This window comes from Sylvia atricapilla, chromosome 1, assembly GCF_009819655.1.
Source record: "Sylvia atricapilla isolate bSylAtr1 chromosome 1, bSylAtr1.pri, whole genome shotgun sequence".
Taxonomy (NCBI): domain Eukaryota; kingdom Metazoa; phylum Chordata; class Aves; order Passeriformes; family Sylviidae; genus Sylvia; species Sylvia atricapilla.
Window position 1 is genome coordinate 27,130,050 of NC_089140.1, and position 22,611 is coordinate 27,152,660.

Genomic DNA, 22,611 nt, shown 5'->3' on the forward strand with positions numbered 1-22,611 from the left:
GCCAAATGTGTTTTAATATTTGCTTCCCAGGTATCATACTTTAAAAAATGAGTTGGCACAGCCTCTGTTATTTTCTGGCAAACAGGTATAATACATCTATGTAATGAATAATTTATATCATAAAATGTTGCAAAAATAATCAGCCTTGAAATTAACTTAAGTTGGGACTTGATTTATGAATAGTGGATAAGTTAATTGGTAGTAAATCCCCAAATTAATCCAAAAACTCAGATACACTTAGTTGGCAGAAGATTCTCATAGTCTAGATGGGAGCGCAAGGTATTAATGGAAAAAAAAATAAATAAAAAAACCTGGTTAAGCACTGGAAAATATTTGTGGAACAGATGCTTACTTTTAGAATTTTGATTCTTCTTCACATCAATATCAATTTTACCAGTTCAAATAGTTCCTGGTGCTGACTACCAGATCCTCATCATGGACTTGTAGTGCTTGTACTTTTTGGGTGCAGCTGAACTGTGTTAAAAAAAAAAAAAAAAAAAAAAAAAAAAAAAAAGCCAGAAAATGAATAATACATTACAGCATTGTCTTTCATATGAAAAAGCATTTTATGGAAGTCTCTCTTTGAAAGATGGTAGTGCAACTAATACCAGCCAAATATTTAAAGAAACTGGAATATAGGACTGTTTTTTAAAATGTATTAATGTTTTTTCAAATGCAAAACCAAATTTCTGATTCTGAAAGATAACTCTGGCATAGATCAAAAAATTATTGTAAAAGTAAATTACCAGTTAGGAGTGCAAAGTGAAATACATTATTTTTATTTTTGTATTAAACTTTGACAAAAACCAGCAGTTAAAATAAACCTGCTAATAGTCTCTTGTCCCAGGGTTATGTTCTTAGAAAATTGAGATTTAAATATGCACTGCAGTTCTAAATGAGGTTTTTTTTGGGGGGGGGGGGGGGAGGGGGGGGAAGGAAGAGGCATTTTGTTGGCGCTTGGTCCAAGAATCTTTTGGTTTACAAGTTCATTTTCTTCCCCCTTTTTTTTAGTTATGCAGAAGAAGGAAGAAATCCCTTGCTGCTTATCTTCATTTGCTCTTTTTCATTTACAACCCAACAATATGGAGTTTTTTCTGTAGCTGAAACTTTGCACACTACTTTTTGTTAGTGTGAGAGCAGTTCTTCACAGGCTGCTCCATCCAGCTTGTGTCCCTCTCCACAGGATGCAGTCCTTCAGGATCAGACTGCTCCAGTGGTTTCTTAAATCCTGCCAACACACCTGCTCCAGAGTGGGTTCTTCTTTCCATGGGGACGCAGGTCCTGCCAGGAGCTGCTTCAGCATGGGCTTCCCAGGGCATCTCAGCCTTCTTTGGGCATCCGCCTGCTCTGGTGTGGGTCTCCTCTGCAGGCTGCAGGTGGATCTCTGCATCCCCGTGCTCCTCCGTGGGCTGCAGGGGAATCTCAGCTCTGGTTCCTGGAGCACCTCCTGGCCGTCCTGCACTGACTTGAATGTCTGCAGGGCTGCTCCTCTCGCTCCTTTTTCCAGGTGCTGTTGCGCAGGTTTTTCCTGCTTCCTAAGTATGTTATCCTTGAGGCACCACTGCTGTTGCTGATGGGTGCAGCCTTGCCCAGCTCTGGGGCCCTCTTGGAGCCACGTAGCATTGGCTCCATCAGATGTAAGAGAAGTTTCTGGCAGCTTCTCACAGAAGCCACTCCTGCAGACCCCCACCCTGCTGCCAAAACCTTGCCATACAAACACAATACAAAAATGAAGCAAATTAATTTTTATGAGGCTTTGTGTCACACAAATCAAATTATCATTTTGCTTTGTTGTGATGAAAAATATGTTACTGAAGTAAAAAGCTGGATGGCTGAAATTAGAAACAAGCTGGGTCATTAACTATCACTTTGGTTAAAATATTCACCCATGTCCAGTTGCCAGTGGAACATTTAAGAGGTACCTAATTAATATAATACTGAAAAAAAAATCATAAACACTATGGAAGTTGTACATTTTTAATGCACATAATCTAAACATACACGATCTAATATTTAAATGACTAAACCTCTAGTTTATGTATAATAAATATTACTTACTCTCAGGTAGTGGCTAAGGAAGCAAAATCTCTTCATGGAAAGCTGTTCTAAATGCTGCTGCTGCTACTCTGTACCTTCTTTAGGTTATGCTTCTAACAAAATATGCTTACAGTTATGCTTTATCTGGGTAATAGCTCTGCTACTGAATCGTGACTTACTCTTCCTAAGCCATGACAAAATAAAATTACAGCCTACGTTGCCTGCTACAGTAGTACTGAGTGGCAAGAAATCTCTGCTGGGAGCTAGCTGCAATTGGGAAGAATCCAGAAATCAGCTATTGTCATGATTGAATTAAAGCCACTGAGTGTGGGTTTATGCTAACGCGGCATGAGAGAATAAATAAACAAAAGCAGTCTTTGAGCTCTGAGCAGCACACCACAACAGGAAGATTTGATACATCCTCTTTGGTAATGCACCTCTGCATATTCTCAGGGAATGTGAGAAAGTTGAAAGGTGAATAGTGTATAGGAAGGACAGAGGAAACAAGGTTGCTTGCACCTTGCAGAACTGGAGGTTTTCTCTTGCTTTTGAAAATTGATTTCTAGATATGTAAAATATTGGGAAGCATTATGACAGTGAATTTTGCATATTAAAGATGCTAAAATGAAGTGTAAAAGATACAGAAATACTGGTTTTAATGCATTTTTTCTCCATTTTACATTCCTTTTCAAGTGAAGTCACAGAAGGAAGATACATATGTGTAACAGTTACTACATAGTAGCTTCCAAAGCATCATCGCTTACAGTACTGATGTAAATTCAGATCTACTTTGTCAATCCAGTTCTCTTCCTACTTTTAGAGCTCCTAAAATAAGGAACTCTTTGGGTATTGATAATTAGGGACTTCATACTAATAGTGGAGCCATAAACAAAATTTAGCAATAAATTGTAATTGACAATCACTACTTTCAGTTAATAATCGGTTTGGAAATTTAGGTTGTTATTTACTTTGTTAGTAGAATGTGTTGATTTTGGAACTGTGTGAAAAAAAGTATGAATGAGAAACTTCTAACTGACTTGAATTTTTAAACCTTTTGAGTCTTGATTAAATTCTTGGGTTAGATGAGATAGACTTCCAGGACGGCAGTATTAAAAAAACCCCACATTTCCATTGTGGATAATCTTATTTGATTTGAATATTCATTAAGAATTAAGCAGTCAACAGAAAATTGTAAGATGTGTGCTTTGCAATGACATAAACAGGGACTCCTGATGTGCAAAGGTATGTCTGGAGGCCAGTGGCAGCCTCTTGCACCCTAATGTTGTAAAGTGATGTTCTGTTGCTACCAGATTTCTGAGATAAATTTCTTAACCTAGAAATATATTTCTTGTCTTACATTTTACATAGAACTCGAAGGTATGTAATTAAAGAAGAATTATATATTTTAATTCCTCATTAGTCCAGCTTTATTACCCTGCAAATTATTTTAGCACATCACCTGTAATCATATTCCATATGACAGAAGAAGAATTAGATCTTTAATTGTTAGTCTCTGTATAAGATTTGAACACATTATCATAGTTCCCTAAATAAGTGCTTATGTTTACTCTCAAGGTTGATTTTGTTTTCAAGTCTTTCAAAAAAACTTAGCCATATATGTCACTTTAAGTAATGTGTCACTCATCAGTATAAATTGCTAATGCTGCCTGGGCAAGATCTAATAATATTGAATGAGGAGAAAGAAGGTAGGAAGGAAAAAAAAAAAAAGTGCCATTTTATGAAGTGCTAGGCAAGTAATGAATTTTAGTACAGTCAAGATTTCTTTTTTGCCATCATGTTAGGTAGTGGAAGTGAGGTTCAGTTGCCATTCTCAAACAGAAATTCTCTTAGTGCCAGCCACATTTAATCACATTTCGCAGAAGACAGCTGGGCATTGCCAGTTTCTGCTGTGTCAGCCACTTTCTCTGCAAAGGAGTGTCTCATCACTTGGATTTTAGCATTCTGTAGCAGAAAAGTTCCATCCTCTTAAAATTGGCTCAGCAGATAGCTTGTGCGGAAATATTACTGCAAGAGCATTACAATCAGTTCTACCAAGAAAATGCACAACTGTGACATGGAATTTTAAGATGGCTTTTGAAAAGATTTTCACAAAACCTTTAAAATGTATAGTGCATTGTTAAATTCTAGTAGCAATTAAGTTTATCTTAGATTTTTTAGTAAATGCGGCTTTGGTAACCATTGAAAATTATTATCTGGTTCAGTGGTTTGAAACATCTTTGTGTGTGTTTGAAAAGTCTTAAGTGTATTTCAGCTGTGACAAACATTGCCAAAAGATTTTATATGTGGAAAACCTTGGAATCTATAGACATCACGATTTTTTCTAGCTACTAATCTCATGAAGACTGAAGGGCAGATGGTATCCTTTCAGATGTGATAAAAATAGCCGAAGAAAAGTGTTGAAAAGGAAATAAAATAGCAAGATAACTCAATATTTATGGAAGGTACCCACAAGTGTACTTTGAGTGAGTTAATCACATCACATACTTATTTTTAGAAATAGAAGGGTGTCAGCAGATTGATACAGTCATTGACATAATGAATATTAAATCTGTAACCAGTCTCATGCAATAAATAAGGATACATATGAGGTGCTAATAATTACAAGCATATTTTATATCACGTGAATATGCATTTGCCCTACCATGTTCTCCTACTGCATAGTATCTCCACTGCTTGTTTAAGTTAAATGTATCACACAAGACAGAAATTTCAGAACACAATGATGTTCTAAATACTTTGTTTTGTGACTTGCTGGTGGTCAGGAACTTCTTGAAAGTCTTCAAAAGGTCTGTTTTCATTTAATGATAACTTCAAGAATCTTAAAATGTAGAAGCAATTATGAGAAAAAAAAGATTGATATTTGGGACCTGTGGTCTATTAATTTGTTAATAATCCTCTCACTGGATGAGCTATTGACCTCTTGTTTATGTGCTTTCTAGGTATAGCATAGACAGAGATTAAAAAGCTCCTTTATATAAAAATAGTAAAATAGTCGGAAGACAATAGATATGCTGGCTAATAGACAATGAATCATTTTACCCACTGACTCATCCCTCGATGCAAAACAACCTGCTTCAGCTAAAGAATAGTAAAATGGTTTAGGCATTCCCTTGGGAATATTATTTTGAACCCTCTTACAAGGAAGAGGAAAGTGCACTGAAATCTTCCCTGTGGTACAGAGTGTGTTCACCAGTTAATTCAGGGCAGCAGCCAAAACACTGTCTGAAAATAAGGCATAAAGTGTCTCTGTCTGTCTTACGTTATCTGTTTTTTAATTTGGGAAAAATTAAAATGGAAGAAGATAGGGTCAGTTCTTCAACCTCAGAGAGCTTCCAGTGAATATCAGGAGGAGGAAGGGGGACTGTTGATCTAGGATAACGCTGCTGAACTCTGCATAAAGTTGGTATTTAAAATACCCTGTTATTTTGGAAAGTCCTGGCTTAAGTGGTTCTACATTCTGGTATGCTGATTTTGATGGATTTTATCTGATGATTTTCAGTGTACATTTACCTTAGCATTTTGGTTAAGGTCAGAAATGTGTTTTTGAAAGGAGTCGTCCAGTTGCCACCAGCGGCTCCGCTTTGGTTCATATTATGGAGCGGTTTTAGGAGTGTGCAAAGGGAGTTTGTGTCAAAGGGCACTAAAGCCTAGGATGTGTTCTGACTGCTAATGGGTGTGCTGTCTTCATGACCAAACTACCTGTATCTTCGAAATATGTGTTCAGCATCTGGCTGGTCCTCAGCACCAACTGATTTGCAATAAGAGCTGCTCCTGTCACTCTACAGTTTCCTGGTATGAAGTGACTCTTACCTTTACTGTATCAAAAGTATGTTTGTGTTCCAGTGTCACCTGCTGCAAGAGCTGCTTTATTCCTATTCTGATGAGATAATTTGTGGAAATTTCATATTAGCAGTCTCAAGAGCAAAAGCCTAAAAAGTAATATACAGATCTGTATTGCTAGAGTATCAAATTTTATCATTTGTCCATTTATATAAACACTGTATGCTTTTAACTGAAAGCGTCTGATCTACAGTATTAGGGAACTATGTTTAAGGGACTTGCCATATGAGAAAAAATTAAAAAGGAATCTTGTCTGGTAGAAGTAATCTCAAGAAAAAAGAATACCACAGGGAAAATGTAAATACGCTTCTAGGAATGAAGCAGTAAAATTGACATTTTGTGTGAATTCTGCCTCATCATTCCATGTATCATTTGCAGTGTTCTTAATTAGGGAAGAATGAGGAATTTCCAGGGCTTTATGAGGATGTTTTAAAGCTGCTGCAGTAGTTGTAACCTTTCAGTTCCTATGAGCTCAGCAAAAGATGGCTGATTAATGTCACATCTTAAGCTGTGTCAACTGGGCTGTTCATTCCTTTTTTTAGTGAACATCCCATTGTCAGTGCAACTCAGTGTGCCAGCATAAAATATCCTAGTGTTTTAGCTGGATACTTTGATTAAGAAGAGTATGTATCTCTGTTTAATGAAGTTAAATGGAAATTTTCTTTAATTTTTCTAGTGACTAGCATGAATGAATAAATCAGGGACACCCACAAAATAGTGTTCCTGACATTTGTTTGAAGCTTCTCAAAGGATGTGAAAGATACTTTTTTAAATTTGGCACATTTAGATATTAGAGAGATTTTGGAGTGTGTAGGAAACATTTTTATAGAAAGCTATTGTTAATTCACTCTTTAAAAATGTTTTTATAGCTTTGAATTAATGTTTTACTTTTCTGCTTTATCAGTTGAAACTAAATGATGGTAGTTTTTAAGAAGAGAGAGGGATAGAAAGAACAGGACTGAGAAAAGCATGATGGCAGAAACAATGGGCCTGCAAGAAACACCCTTAGCATAAAAGGAGAGCTGTAAGCACACACACATTCATAAGAAAGAGAAAATTCCACTTGGAAAATATACAGAAACCCTTACAGGGGAGAATGGGGGTGAGTTAAGATATAGGATTGCAGCAAAGTGGAAAGGTGGATTTGGAGGACACACTGAGAGCTTTCCCCTGGAGAAGGGTGGAGCTCTTACAGAAAACCTGTGAAAAAGCAGGTGGGTCCCATGTAAAATTAATTTAGACACCTGTTAAAACTTATATAATAAACTTAGATTGAAAAAAAGGATGTACTGAGCAATCCCTTTCTTTTCTACTAGTTTCTATTCTAGTCCCTTTCTTTTTCTTTTTCATCTTGTCACTGGAAGAAAATTCTGGAAGTGGGGAGAGATGAAAACAAGTCTTGATTTAAAAAGTAGCCTTTGACAATTTTGTGGTTCTTTTGGTGATCACACATTTTAATATAACCCTGTTTTGCATTATGTTGGGAAAATCTGGACTTCAAGGAGCTGAAAAGCAAGAATCAGTGTTGATGAAGATGTAAGGAGCTAAATAAATATTACTTAGAGGACTTCTCAAAGATGAAAAAAAAAGCCCCACAACCCTATGAATGTGCTGACCCTGTCTTGAGAATTAAGTTAGATGGTACAATTTAAAGCTTTGTTCCAACATCTGACAGACACACTCTGCATGCTGATGCATAATATTTGAAGATTGTGTGCTTGAAAGAAAGCCTTTTCTGAGCTACATTCTATTTTTGTTAGAATAAAGCAGCTGCTTTTTGGAGCAGAGATCTTCTCAAGTGTTCAGTCTTCTCATTCAAGTTAAGAATTAGCCAAATATTGTGAGCAAATTTTGTGGATGCTTTCTTCCAAGCTGCTGAAATGGACTAAAGCAAACTATTTTCACCATAAATAGTGCAAATGTGCAGCTTGACCCTAAGAGATAACAGTAAGTTTGCTGCTGTACCTTACTCCCAAGTTGTGACTGCGTCAGTAATCGAAAAGCCTGGAAGGTTTGGAGAATTTCAAACATGGCTTGAAAAGAAATACAGCTGAGTAAAACATTCTTCTAGAGAAACTATGAATGGATGTTATGATCTGCCCCTGATCATTTCTGAAGGAATAAAACAGCTTAAGGAAGGAGACAACTGCAACCCCAAATGTAGCCTTACTAATGGAGCTATTGTAGCTGCAGCACTGCCCTCCAGGAGTGATACCAGATGACTTTGTACATCTGTTGTTGAGAAAGTCTTGTTTTAAATGTTGGGTGTAAGGTGCTCATGTAATTTTGTAAATATATTGAAGCCAGCAATTGCAATGCTATCCAACATACATAAGCTACACAGTAAACATCTACCCAGAGAACCAGATTAATATTACATAGACCCATAGTACCTCGTCTCACCTATGTGAGCGACAACAGCAGCAAAATCAGAGTCCACCCTTACTGTGGCTCTAGATGCTTGTGCTGTGCTTGAGAATTTGTTTTGCAGCTCCTAAGGTTTGGATTTGGGTTGGGTTTTTTTTTGGATGGTGGAAAAAGGATTGGAGAGATCAGAGCTGTACCAAGCAGGCACAGTGAAAATGAAATCTCCTCAGCCAGCTGTAATAAATTCTCTATGTACTGCCATAAAAATCTTTTTGAACTAAATAAAATAACTTCTATAAACTCCGTTAAGTCTAAAATGAGGACAAAAATAACTTTTTAGGCTATAGTATCTGCCTGTAACCTAATTCACAACACAAAAAAACAAGTAGAACAATAAATAGGAAGGAAGCAGTGCGGACAAAAAAAGGGAGAGAGTACTGAAATAGTCTTATATGCACTGATAACAGCATAGTACAGCAGTCTGGCCAGTATATTAATATCCTGCAAAAGGATATTCATATAAAATCTGTTGCTCTGGTGCACCAGATAATTACCAAATTATGCAAGACATAGGACACGTAACACACACATACACAAAGATAGATATTGTGTTTTCCCTTTAGTGAAGAAATTCTAAAAATTCCTGGTGATGATATACATGTTCAGAAATTTTTGCCAGTAGTTTAAACTGTACTATATCTGTGATTAGGAGCTTTAATCCATGACAGTAACAGAGAAGTTGAATTCCTTATTTTATACATACAGGATGAGTTTAGTGTTCTGAGTGGCTATAATTAGAAATTTAATTCCCTTTTTTTTTGTATTCTAATGTGGTTTTATTAATTACTGCATTTTAAGAGATGATTTTTAATATAGTTCAAAGAATTCTGGCATCAGAAAAGGCAGCTATTAAAAGCTGAAAGAATAACTTTTGAATGTTGGGAAATAGTGAATGGTGTGAAAGTAAAAGGGAAGTACAATAATCCAGGATACTTTGATTGAGAAGGTGGAGAATCCAGTCCCAAGAGAGGCAGGATTAGTACACTGAGTAATGGAAATGTAGAAAATAGGTGAATTAGAAAGGGGAAACTAATTCAGGTTCCAGAGGTCGGTGATTGATAATAGCTTCAAACAGTAAAATCTCCTTCTGTTTTCTGTTTCTATTTGCACATGATAAAGTTAGAAGAATAGATAAAAAAACATTTTGTGAGTGCTCTTTCCAGCTTTAAATATATCCAAACTTATTTTTTTCTTTTTGAAGAAGGCATCTAGAGAAAACAGATGACCCTGTTTCCTTTCATAGTTTAATCAAACACTTGTAGTAAAATAGTAACAATGGTAGCATGCTTATTTTAAAACAACAGTTAAGGTGGGATGCACCTTTGCTTTTGCACTTGGAAAGCTGGGTAGTTTTCAAAGATGCAAGTATACTTGGTCAGTGATGTAGTTTATTGGAAGATAAAGGGATAATAAATTGGAACAGGTGGGTATTTATTGGAAACTTGTACCCTTATTAATTGTTTCATATTGCATGAGGTATTTGAAGAAAAAAGCAAAACTAGCATGAGGCTAAAGTACGTAATTTCATTTTTGTATTTGGAAAACGGAGAATTATAAAAGATTTTTGTTTTGTTTTTGTTTCTAAAAGAAGGCAGAGGTTTTAGAGATAGCTTAAGCTTTATCACTTGAACTGAGGTGGTTTCACAGTGAGCTGAGAAAGAGACCTTGTTGTGTGAACTGTGTATATGCATAGAAGTCATCGTCCTCGTCTCCAGAAAGAGAAAAAATAGCCAAGGACATAACAACAGTGTTGCCTCTGTGACTGACAGCATAGGAGGTTAGCACACGAATGTTAGAGGTTGTATTTCTAATTTCCTATCTTTGGAGAGGGCAGAAGAAAAGAGATTTTCATATGCTAAGTAAAAGCAGCATGAAGAGAATGACAAAGGCATAATAAAGGAGGGAGGGGAATTTTACAACTGTGGAGCATGGCTTAAAAGTTTAAAGCCCATATTCTTGCTTCATTAACTAACAGAGGGTAGAGCCTGAGGAAGGCAAAGTGATTGATCTTGCATGTGAGTAGATTGAGATAAACTGTACATTTCTCCCTGGGGATTTACTTTGGCCACCTGTGAACTGTGGAGAGCTACAGATATCTTGTCTGCAGCAGATTTTCTGAAATTCTCTCTAAGATGTTCAAATACTTTCAAAGTATGCCCCTGGGGTGTGAGAATAAGAACAGTAGGAGTGGTTGCACAGCTGCTGGAGGGATGTTCTGTGGTCTGGGCTGGAGAGGCACTGTGTGTCTGACCCAAGAAGGCTTCTTCTGTGCAGCACTGGAAATGACATTCTGTGAGGCTACGAGCACTTTACCACTTCAATAAAAATGTGCTAATTTCATCCCATAGTGCTTCAACTGTAAGAAGCTGTCTTCATGTTTCAGAAAGGCCTTTTTCCTTCTCACTTTTGTAAGTCTAAAGGGGGACAAATATTTCTACTTTGTTACTGTTAAAAGTCTTTGTTAGTAACTTTGGCGTCCAATTCATTACTGCAGTCATGTTTTCACAGCCTGGTGTGAGAGATAAACCCTTTGCAAATGAAGACAGCATCCATTTTCTTTCTACCTCAGGCCACACAGAATTGATTGGGGTAATAAAATGACAGTACGATGTAATATACTGACGGCTCTTTAATTTGAAAACTAGTTCCAGGCTGATTCAAAACTTGCTTAAAGCTAATTTATGACTTGTGTAATTCTCAACTGGACCAAGGTAAAGGATGATATATGAAAAACGATGCAGAGTTAACCTAATATATTCAAACCTGTCAGCTTGAAATCATCTATAAAGGATTTGTTTCAATCCTTTTTAGTTTTATTCTAAAGAAGCAATAGCACACAAAGTAGTGGCTGTTAGGCTGGTGTGAACACTGTTTTAAGAAACTGTTTTTCCATCATCATGTTTCAAATGGAAATTCTTGTGCTTTTTAGGAATGTATTCTATGCATAGTTTAAAAATATACATTAATTCTTCATTTTCTTTAAAATAAAAAGCAATGTCGGGCTTGTATTTTGTTTAGTCTGTCTCTGTGCTGACGGTAACATGGGTTGGTAAATACAACATTTTGCTACATGCATACCTGTATATGTGCCTTAATCTTGAATTAAAGGTCTGGTTTTTGAAAAGCAAAATATGAGAATAGTCGAATTCTTAAATTAAGACACAACATCAACATAGCATAAAACATTAGTACCTCCCTTTGAAATCTATCACTTTCATGTGGCTTGCAAATGAAATCCACATCTGTTCTGTATGCACTATTGATTTTTCAGCATACTGTGTCAGTGTTCCTTCTGCACAGAAAAGGACAATACTAAAAGTTCAAAGTGTGCTCCTGTATGGTAGATATAAAGAGCAAATGCACCAATTGGAGTCAAAGGAAGAAAAGAACTGAATACTGCAAAAACTAGTAAGCAGATTCCATCCCAGGACTAGAATATCTGATTTTTTAATGTATTTATGTCAATATATAATTAAAATAATTTTCTGCAGCAAAGAGACTGATAGAGCCCATGCATTTGTGGTATCTTAAATTGCATGAATATTTAGGTCACAGGGAAAGAGCCATAGTTAAAAGCAGGGCTGTCTTTTTGCATAAACACAGCAGAATGTCTACACATTTCGTGTTTCTTCTTCAAGGTTTTGTAAGTCTAAGAGGGTTCGTCTTCTGAGGAACTTTGATCAAAATCTGCATTTTTCAGGAAAAGGTTTATTACTGAGCATTTGGATTTTATTGTTTATAATGCACTTACATTTTCACAAAGTATTTCTACATTTTGAGGAAGTTATAAGTACTATTTAGTGGCTTTCCCCCGTAATTTATTAGCTAATATAACTATATACTGGGATCCATTATAAAGCTATGTGTTGATCTGTCTGACTTGAAAATGCAAATTCGTCATTTTTCCTGTAGTTTGGAAAATAATAATAAGTTAAATAATAAGTTAATGAAGTGGGAAGGTCTTAAGCACCAGAAACACATATACCAAAATAGTTACTGTGTTAATTATATGTCCATAAACCACCATGTCCATCTCTGCTACAGCTGAGGCTGACACATCAATGATAATACCATAGTCATTGTTTCTGTCATGCAGGACCTTGAATAGGACAATAAATTTTAATTATTTTTGAAGTACATTTTTCCTTTTAACCCCTCTCTGGTAAAAATACTGATTCAGGTCAGTGGTACAGATTTTTTGTCTTTCCTTTACAAGTTTAAATGATGCTAATATTTTTTCAGATTGTTTTACTTGCCAGAGTAAAGTCAAAGTACCAGAAATTCTAACCAGAACTGTTGCTTACTTGGCCACATACTCATAACACACCTGGAAGCAGCTCCATAAAAGTTCTCATTTGTACCTTGTAGCATTTTTATTGTGGTACCGTTCATGAAGGATCTCATTCCACTTACTGAATATGTCTGTTCTGAAAACAGTATTTCACATGTGGCCAAACTAGTTCAGAGCAACATAGATTGCTTGTGTTACATATTTAGATCACAGAATAGTCTGGATTGGTAGGGACCCACAAGGATCATCAAGTGCAGCTCTTTAAGTGAATGCTTGGATCAAACTCAGGACCTTGGCATTATTAGCACCATGCTCTGACCAACTTAAAATGTGAAAAGAAATAATAAAACCAGTGCAATTGGAAAGGGAGGCATATTTGCTTGGATTGGTTTCTGAATAATAAAGTAAATTAGGTTTCCATTCATCTCTCTAAAAATAGAAGTATTAAATTAGCCAGCTGGTTCTTAGGAGAAGGATGGCCAGGCTGCTGGAGAAGATGCTCAAGATTTGATATAAAAAAGAATCCATGGACGTATTGAGACAAAGGAATGTAACAGGAATGTAAGCATACCAAATTGCAGCTGCTCAGATAATTTTTGAAAAACACTGTTTATTACTTTAAAAAAGCAAGTAACTGAAAATGGTTGCCACCATTATCTGGCCACAGGTAATAACATCATAACAAAAGCTTGTTCAGGCAAAAATACAAGCAGAATTCAAGGAGAGAAATCACTGAACCAACAGGTTCAGACAAGTATATAATTTTCTTCCAGCAGATATATTTGTTACTTTTGTTTTTTGTAAGCAGCGCAGAAGAGTTTCTGGAAACGTATTGAGCTGATAAATTGCATGGCATTGATTTAAGTTTCTCAAGGAGAAAACGGTACTGTTCTATACTCAGTTAGCTCATGGCTAATTGGGTCAACAAGAAGAAATATTCTCATTCTCATAATTCACTGGGACCAAACTGAAGTGGCTTTTGGGAGAGAATGTTTGCTTGTACAAGTCCAGGGACACCAGTGAGCAGTCAGGATGAACATGATGCAAAGTTCCTTTTGATGGCATATATAGCATGGGCAAAATTAAGACTTTTATTATCAGAAAGCTATAGAAGTTTCTCCTTGCAGCTCAGTCTGTTTGGCTGACATTCTTTGAAGATATCTTATTTTTTCTTTTGTTCCACAGATCCAGCATAATGCCCATAAAACAGTTCAGTGCAATGGCAGTTGGACACCACTGTTAACATTTTAATTGATGGTATTCTTTAGTCTTCACTAAAAGCTATTTTCTTCTGAAAGCTGTTTTTTTTTCTTAAAATGTCTGTCTCATACCAAACCTGAATTTTGAAGTGGCCTGTCACAAATGGGTCCAGAATGTCCTTTTCCTAAGTTACAGAGAGGTGATGCAATGAGAAAGGTGTAAAAAAGCTTTATTAGAAATATTTAAGCTCGGAAGGTATTTTTTCCACTTTGTAGTCTTTGAGAACTCCCTTCATGTCTTAATTCTTTTACAGTATCTGGTGTCACTAGATGTGATTCTCTGTGTGATTCAGTAATGGTTGTTGGACCAGTGCTCACTTTTTCCCTTTCCATACAACGGGCTAAATTTCAGTTGCTGAATATTATCATTATGAAATTATAAATTTCTTTTTGCAGGTTGTTATGTTTGAAAACTTAGTAATGAGCTCGCAGCTTGCAGTTTCCAAAAGTATAATCTTGACTTCCTTGCAATTAATGAATGTAGAAAGAACGTGATATATCAGAAGCACATATTCTGCTTGCTAAGCAATGGCATCTGGAATACCTTCTGTAATGAGCATTATGACACAGTAGAGATTGTACCGACTAATGGATTTTTTTCTCTGCATTAAAATGTCTCAATCCATGCTGTTATCAAAACCTCTGTGTGAAGCAGTGAAGGTATAAAAGTGATTTTTATTTTGAATGATTTAGTCACATTGTGTGGCAAAATCAAGGCAATTTGGAAAATAGACTGTAAGAATTTTCATTTATTTTTCTGTAATGTTAAATTTCCTAAAAGATAGCAAACTCTACTAAATTCTTTAACTTTGCCAGGTTGTGTGCTATACTGGTTTGCAGTGACTGGTAAAATATATTTGTTGGGGGTTGTTCTAGCATGGCTCCAGCTGTTTTGCAGAAGCACCCATCTGCCATAAGTGGATGAAATGTAATATTCCCTTCCTTGCAGTTCAAGAGCAGGGGTAGGTATTGGCAAAATACCATGCTTATTCAGAACATTGCAATTCTGAAATGTTGTAACTACTTAATAAATTTTTAAAACACTGTAATGAAGAAAATACTATTATTTCAAGAGAAAATAAATGACAGATGTTTTTGACTCAGGCAAAAAGATGTTGCCCAGGATAAAAAGAGTAGAGTTTCAGACCTCAAGTATTTTTTTATTTTTCTCTCTGTGCTTAAAGCACAGTTCCTCTGAAAAGTCTCATTTTCTTGGCGTGCCACATCAACACGCTGCTGAGGGGTCTGTTTGTGTCTGTTGCCCTCAGGACTCCGAGCCGTCAAATGAGGTGGTCTCAGAGGCCCCAGGTAACGTGGTACCCTCTACCTCAAGAAGTAGCTCTGAAGAGCTGATATCGGTGTCACAGAAACGTCCAGAAGAGGTAGGACATTCTGTGTCTATTTTTTTTCCAGGATTAACTGTTGGGGAATACACATTTGCCTCTGTTTTTCATGCCAAGTGTTGTGCTACTAATAACAGAGACTTTTTAAAGCTAGAGCTCAGTCTTATACTCCCATATAAACAGCAAGAAAGACCAAGGTAAAACTCAGGACTATTATTAATGGTACTGACAAGTATATTCCATAATATATGCTACTTTTTAAATACTGTTTCTTATTGTCAGTAATTAGGAAATTCTTTTATTGTTCCTATCTTTCATGCCATGACAGTAACAGGAGCCCTGTTAGATTCTGGCTAAATTAACTTTATTACACTGAAGAGTCAGAAATAGAATCTGTACATAGGTATTATAGGTAGATATAAACTTTTATCATCCTTCACAAAACTTAAATATGTCTAGCTTCTGGCTTATGTGCAGGAAAGACTCTTCCTGTTACTGGGTCTCTCTTTGTTCTCTTGGTTTCGAAAAAGTGATGTAGTGTGGTCATTAGTTCATACTTGCTGTTGTTGTAAGCAAAGGTGCTTGTATAAGTAGTTCCATAGGGTTGCCAATGACTTAAGGTGTTTTCTGTCCCTGCTGTGCATCCCTGTCATAGTGCACTATAGCTGGAGGAGAGGATGTTTGTAGAATTCCGACTCTTAACTTCATTTCATGGTGGCAGTCATCTTCCCAGAGAACCATTATTATCCTTAAATTAACCTTTCCTCTGAGACATAAGTACTTCCTTTGTAGCAGCCTTGACAATCTTGGCTTATTCAAACAGTTTAGTTGGTACTACTACTATTAAAAATATATGAAGTACCAGGTAATAATTGCTGCTTTTTTTCTGAGATTTCTTTTCACTGTAATTTTCACAGAAAAGGAAAGTATCAAGTGCTAGTCATAGGAAATACAATGCCGTTTATTAGTTTAGTTCAGCCTTTAGATAAATATCTTCATTTTTCTGATAGTCTCGTCACTGAAAAAGAGGGAAGGTCCAGAGTAGGAAGCCAGGAGAGTTCTTTAGTGTCTCCTGGAATAAGACCAAGTAGATTCACTTTGGTATATCATATGTATTCCAAGATAGAAAGTCAAATTATCCCATCTAAGCAATCCTGAGGATGGATAGAGTAGTACAAGCTTAAAAAAGTACATACTTTTTATGTATTCTTGAGCAGTAAAGGGACCTCTAGTCTGTGGAGGGACATGGGATCTCCCTCTTAATTCTCAGCTTTGTCAACTTGCCTCACTCCACTGGAGTGAGAGGACAGCTGTGTTTAAAAATAAAAAGAGAGGAAGAGTGCTGTAGAAAGAGGATTGAAACATGGTTAGTTAGTAAAAAGTGACTAAGAGGAAGATGGGTATACAGATTTTGCTTTTGTGGAATATTAGCAGCTCAACTGTGGGAAAGAGGAAACTTAAGAGAATCAAAAGATGGAAATAACACGTTTCAAATTTTACAAATAGTTGAGTAATAGTTCATGTTGAGGCTGTTATACTGAATGTGTGGTCATGTGTTTTATGAGGGAGTGAGACTTTCTCCAGTCATAGTTACTGCAGTTTGTGCAAAAAGAGAGAGAGGTGAGTCAGAAAAAGTTTTGTGGTTGGATTTGTAGGGAACCTTGAAAGGGGATCCACCAGTATGCTGAATTTCCAAATTCAGAGCCCACCATGAAACAATCCATCTAAGTTACTCATGGGTAAGTCAGCAGGATAAACAAATACTTGTGAATTACATCCTAAAAAACAGGTCCAAAAAGTGTTTGCAGAACTTGACTTCAACTAATGCCTCTTTTATTTTTAATTTTGTTTGAAGTCTTCTGGTACATCTTTCAATATCTGCTTAATGAGTTAATATTTGGAATTGACTACTGACTGGTGGGTTATTTGTGTAATTTATGTCTCATCTGAATTCAAAGCATCAGTATTTATGAGAGTTGCTAAAGAAAAGCCCAAATGCAGCTGTGGAAAAGAGAAATATGAGGAAGGAGTAAAGAAGGCACAGTGGCTAACAGCAAAGGATTTCAGGAAGGTGGAGAAGTTTTGAGAAGGTTGTGGAAAGTGGTGTCCAAAAAGAGTCTTAGGCTTGCAAATGTGAGGACACACAACTTCCAGTAGGAGAAAGTATGGAAAATCCCATGAGCTGCCACATTAATTTGAATAAAGCACTTTTTTTTCCTGCTTACAGTTTGTTTTCCTCTTAGATAGGCCAGTCTGAATCTAACACTTGGTTTCTTCTGTCATCAGTAGGATGATATTTGTAGGATGTAATTTGATCACTCAAATGAGGTTTTGTTTTGCTTTTTTAGTCATTCCTCCTAATAGAAATGATGGTCAAATATTGAGTTCTAAACAGGAAGACAGAATGGCATCCACTCCTTTTACTGCTGCCCTTCGTCCCAGTCACTTTTGATGCTCTAAAATCAGATTTAATTCTGTGTTGCATCAAGACACTGTCCAGCTACAGGGCATAGAACAAAAGCCACTGCAGAAATAATTAGAATGTTGAGTATTTAGATCTAGGCAACTGTGACTTTTCTGTGAATTTCACCTGTTAGTGATTTGGGAAAGTGTGTGTATTTATCAGCGTATTTCACATGAAGAAACCTTTTGTCTTATAAAGTAACTAAACTGGGTTTAAAGTTTGAAAGATACTTCATTGTCTCTTTCCAAAAAGTTGTGCAAGCCTCTGTAAAATTTAAGTTTTATAGGTTTGAATGCTTCAATAATTTTAATTAGTGTCCATTCTAAAATAAGGATGTGATTGGTAACTTAATATTGTATATATTTCTTGGGGTTTTTTAAGAATTGAAATTGAAAAGTGGCACTGAAAGAAGAATTCAGTGCATTTGGATGGGGATGTGTGTCATCCTGATTTCGGTGTAATTTTGTTAGACCTTCTAAGCTGTTTATATAGTTTCAGCTCTTTTCCTCCAATAATAATGCTTAAGATAGGACTTTTTGTTCCCACAAGACTTTCAAAATTCAGACTACATCACTGTTTTGTTAGTATGCCATTTTTTCTCTGATACTACACATTCTTCACCACGAATGGACGAAAGGAAATTCTCTGGATGTTGTGATTACTTAAGATGCACAAGTATAAATACACTTGCTTGAATAACACTGCAATTGTTCAATAAAGTTGAAAGGCTTGTGAATCAGCTTTCATGACCCTTATTCTGCTTTTTGTGGTCAGCTTCACTTTGCAGCTGGCAGTTGCAGCATATTTGGTACATATATTGAAGTAGGTTTTTGATGGATATACAGAGATGCTGAAGAAAGTGAAGATTTGTTGCTGAAGTAGTTTTTCTTTGCCTTTTTCATGTGTCTAAAGAGCAAGATGGGTGGGCTTTGTCTTGATAACATTTCTCATAAGCAGCACATTAATCCATGGGAAGTGATGGTGTCAGTAGTTTGTTATCTAAGTAAGAAAATACTAGTTTTGACAGTTCCCTTAAATGTGAGTCTCATAAGAGGCATATTCTCTTGCTTAATTAGAAGTAAAATAGAAGTACATGAGTTATGTGTATTAATTTCCTTTGCCGATCCTGTGGCAAATTAATTAATCATGTTTTAAAAGTGTAAGCCTAGAGGCTAACAGAGCTGATCTTTCTAAGTGTCTGCATTGCCAGAACAGTACAAATACAGAGGAAAAGCTGTGCTATCCTTTCTCTTGGATAGAAAAATGAATACAACCAGCAAACCCCTACTTTGCCCTACCATTAAAAAAAATCCACATAAAGCATGGAGCACTTTAGGGTAAAATATAAATGATGTGTTCGTAGCATAGGAACATGAATAGCTTTTGTGCCTGTGGTACTTTTTGGGTGCTGTACTCAAACTACGAAAGCTGTGCAAATCGTTGTGGTTCTTAGCTAAAGAAGGATTAAGATAGGTACCCGTTAACCTGTTTCTGAACTATTAGACATTCAGTGCTTGCTGTTTATCTGGGTAGAGCACAGACATTTTTCCATAAGTAATGTATAGTAAGGTGTAGTGATGTTTTTGACGGAAAAAGAAGTGTCACACACTTAAGCCATCTGCCATTAGTTGTAAGTAATGTACAAGCATCCTAAAAGGATCATAGAATTCAGTTTTGACTGCATTATTTCTTATACAAGTGAAGGAAGTGTTGCTTAATTTCTGTTAATCCAGTTGGCAGCTGATACTGTCTTTTGTTTCTTGATTTATGCTCCTACCTTGATCTTGGGATAAAACCTTTCCCATCAAGTCTCTTCGGCATTTCAAGTTACTACAAAAGGAATTATTTTTTTTAAACCAAAGCTATGAACTTCATCAGCAGCAAGTCTAGTCTATCCTCATGGTATTTTATTACACGGGTTTTTTTACTTTTTAAACAAAGTATGATGTAACATGTTCCGAAATTATTGAATTGAAAGTAATTCCATGGGAGAGTTTGTAATAATGCTCATGCGCTAATTTTTTCCATCTCCTATTATTAGACTATTAAACAACTGAATTTTTATCACTGACATAATTAATTTCAGAAAATAATCATAATGAAGAATAAGCACCATCAAGAAGTAGAGAGATTTTTTGCACTTAGAGAACACAAGAATATATTAGATAAAATATATTTATGTATCTATCTGTATATATAAATACACAGCTCTTATGCTTGTGCTTGTGAAAAGCCTGTGCATTCTTTTCTGAATTTCACAGGCCTAATAATATATTCCCTGTATTCTGTGTATGCATTTAATAGAAAGTTTCTGTCAGACAGTTGTTGCTATAAATGCATTCTTTCTGACCCATTGCTATTAAAAAAAAAATTAGTGACTGACATTGGGTGAGTTGGACTCATATTTAGTCTTGAACAGTATTTTTTTTGTTGTTTTGTTTAACTTCTGAGGAACTTCACCACTCAGAAAAAAAATTGTAAATGTCCACACTGTGTGGACCTATCAGTCTGTCTTCTGATGAAAAATCATAAGTGATAACTTACTAGTTATTTTATATCATAGGTAAATAATTCCTCTTTATATCAGTATTGATACTGGAATGTTTTTTTGGAACAGAGGTTAATTTTTATGCTGAACCTGTTGCTATACTGAGATCTGCAAACAGACAAAACACCACAAAGCAACCACCACAAACACTAAATGGTTTAGTTTAACAAAGAGAAAACATATTGTATCATCTATGTCATCCATACCGTGGTAGACATAGGATGGATTCCTCCAGTGCATTTCTAAGTACTTTTTTCTGGTTTTAGAGCTTCTGAGCAGTGGTGGTTTTCATACTTCAGGGGTCTTCTCCTTTATGCTCCTTTACAGTAAACATTCTCTAAGGTGTTTATTACATAATGTTTATTGCATTCCTCCTCTTTGTTTTCTCTGAGTGACAGTAGAAGAGTTGCAGCAGATTACAGACTTGGAATTGAAATGCATTTCAAATATTTTCTGGACCTAAGATTCATTGTAAAAAAGACAGATACTTGGTTCCTTGTGAAATTACTTGCGGGTGATTTGGCCCATAATCCAACTCTTCTTGACAGAGTGTGTCTTCCAGTCATCAGACTCATTTACCAAAACAAGGGAGTTGAGTCACCTTTTCAGATCATTTCGCACTCAAGAGATTTGTTTGATTATACTTTTCATGCTTCTACAACTTATTATTATTATTATTGTTATTATTATTACTGTAGTTCCCATTAATATTTCAGAACAAAAGCAGTAAGCCACATGCCTAAAGAGCCTTAGAGTCTAACTGTGTTAGAAGTGAATTAATAATGAACTGAGAAAAGAAACATAATACCTTTGACTACTGAAGTGGTTCCTCCGTAAAATAAACTGGGAAATACAGCTAAGCATGTAAATGCTCTGGAGTTAGGAATTCATATTTTCCCTCTAATCTCTTCACATGACTGTTTTATGTAATCTTCTTAATAACTAAATATAAAGGTTGCAAGATGGCTGGAAAATTCCGTCATGCAGTTCTGCTTTTGAAGTCAAAATTTATTTATGTACATTTAAGCTGTAAATGGCTTTGCGAAATGAGAGTTCCTCTTAGAAGAAATTATTAATTTAAAAAATGAATTAGATCTGTTCAAAAATTCCAGAAATCCAAGACATTTTTCTTTATTTAACCTTTTCACAGTCTCTGCCCTTCTTTAAAGTACATTCAGTCCTATATCATCTGTTACTCAGGAAGGTATTTAATACATGACTGGGCATCATTTGCATTATACAAGAAGATTAACTTTACAAGCTCTGCTATTAATCTGAGTAGCTCTACATATTGACCTATGAAAGAACATAATTAAGTTAGCTTAATTAAGTTAGTTAATTGTTACACTCTGATGAACTTACTATTGAGAGGAAATTAAAGGCAAATAGAAAATGGCATTCATTGGTTTGAAATCATATTTTAAAGGGTTTCACAAAGATACTTTATATAGAGATGATGAAAATATCTATTGTGTAATAAGCAGAGCAGATACAATTAAAATCCCTGCAGTTTTCTCCTTTATTGCCTAACATTCATCCATACTTCTAAAAGAAATTTTAAAAGCGTGCTAAAAATTTAGAAAAGAACTGTTGTGAGGCTTTTCCCCCCCAATACTCAAAAAATTACATTCAGAAATCCTGTCTACACATGGACTACAGAGAAAAGCACACTATCAATGTTCATTAAGTGTTATAATCTGATACCGAAGTCTCCTTTGGGGTAGAGGAGAGGACTGAAAGACCCCTCAGGGCAGCAAGCAATAAATACCCCATCATGTGTACATACTCACACATCAGCATAAGAATGTCTTTCCCATGCAGTGATAGAGGGGAAAGGAGACACACTCCCAGAATTAACTCTGTCAGCTGCATTTCTGTTGTCAGGAGTGCCTGCAAGTTCACTGCAGGAAAACATTCAGGGTTTCAGCACAGATCCTGTGCATGGATAGACCCTCTACATGACTCCAGCATCTGGGATGCATTCATCAGTCTTGATAAGCACTGATAAGTACCCTGGAGATCCATCAATTCCAAGTAGCTGCAATTAATAAACAGTAAGAAAAAAATGGCCAAACATGCAAAAATGTGCTACAGTAAATGCTGCCAAATGAGCAGTTTATTAATCTGAGATTCATTAATATTGCCGTGGCTTTAGTTTGAAATTATTTTCAGTGAACAATTATTAGTTCTCTGTTCCTTTTTTTTTTTTTTTTTTTTTTTTTTTTTTTATTTGCTAGGTCTATCCATTTTCTGCATGGCATTCTTGAAGATTTTAGGATTTTTGCTTTCTTTCTGTTGTACAAATGAATATTTTAACTCAAGTGAAAACAGTATTTTCCCTGAGGTATTATTCTTTGGCATTTCCAGATCACATGAAAGGG

The 22,611-nt window shown here is 35.8% G+C and overlaps 1 protein-coding gene across 2 annotated transcripts in view; it reads left to right on the plus strand.

Moving 5' to 3' along the window:
* The window catches only part of PHF14 (PHD finger protein 14), a 161,567-nt gene that overhangs the window by 113,496 nt on the left and 25,460 nt on the right, over positions 1–22,611 (plus strand). Inside the window, exon 18 of one of the 2 annotated variants that reach the window (XM_066318054.1) lies at positions 15,144–15,257. The exons of the other annotated variant lie outside the window; for it this stretch is intronic. Within the exon in view, the coding sequence (XP_066174151.1) occupies positions 15,144–15,257 (114 nt within the window). The remainder of the gene's footprint in view (positions 1–15,143; positions 15,258–22,611) is intronic. 2 annotated transcript variants of the gene reach the window in all.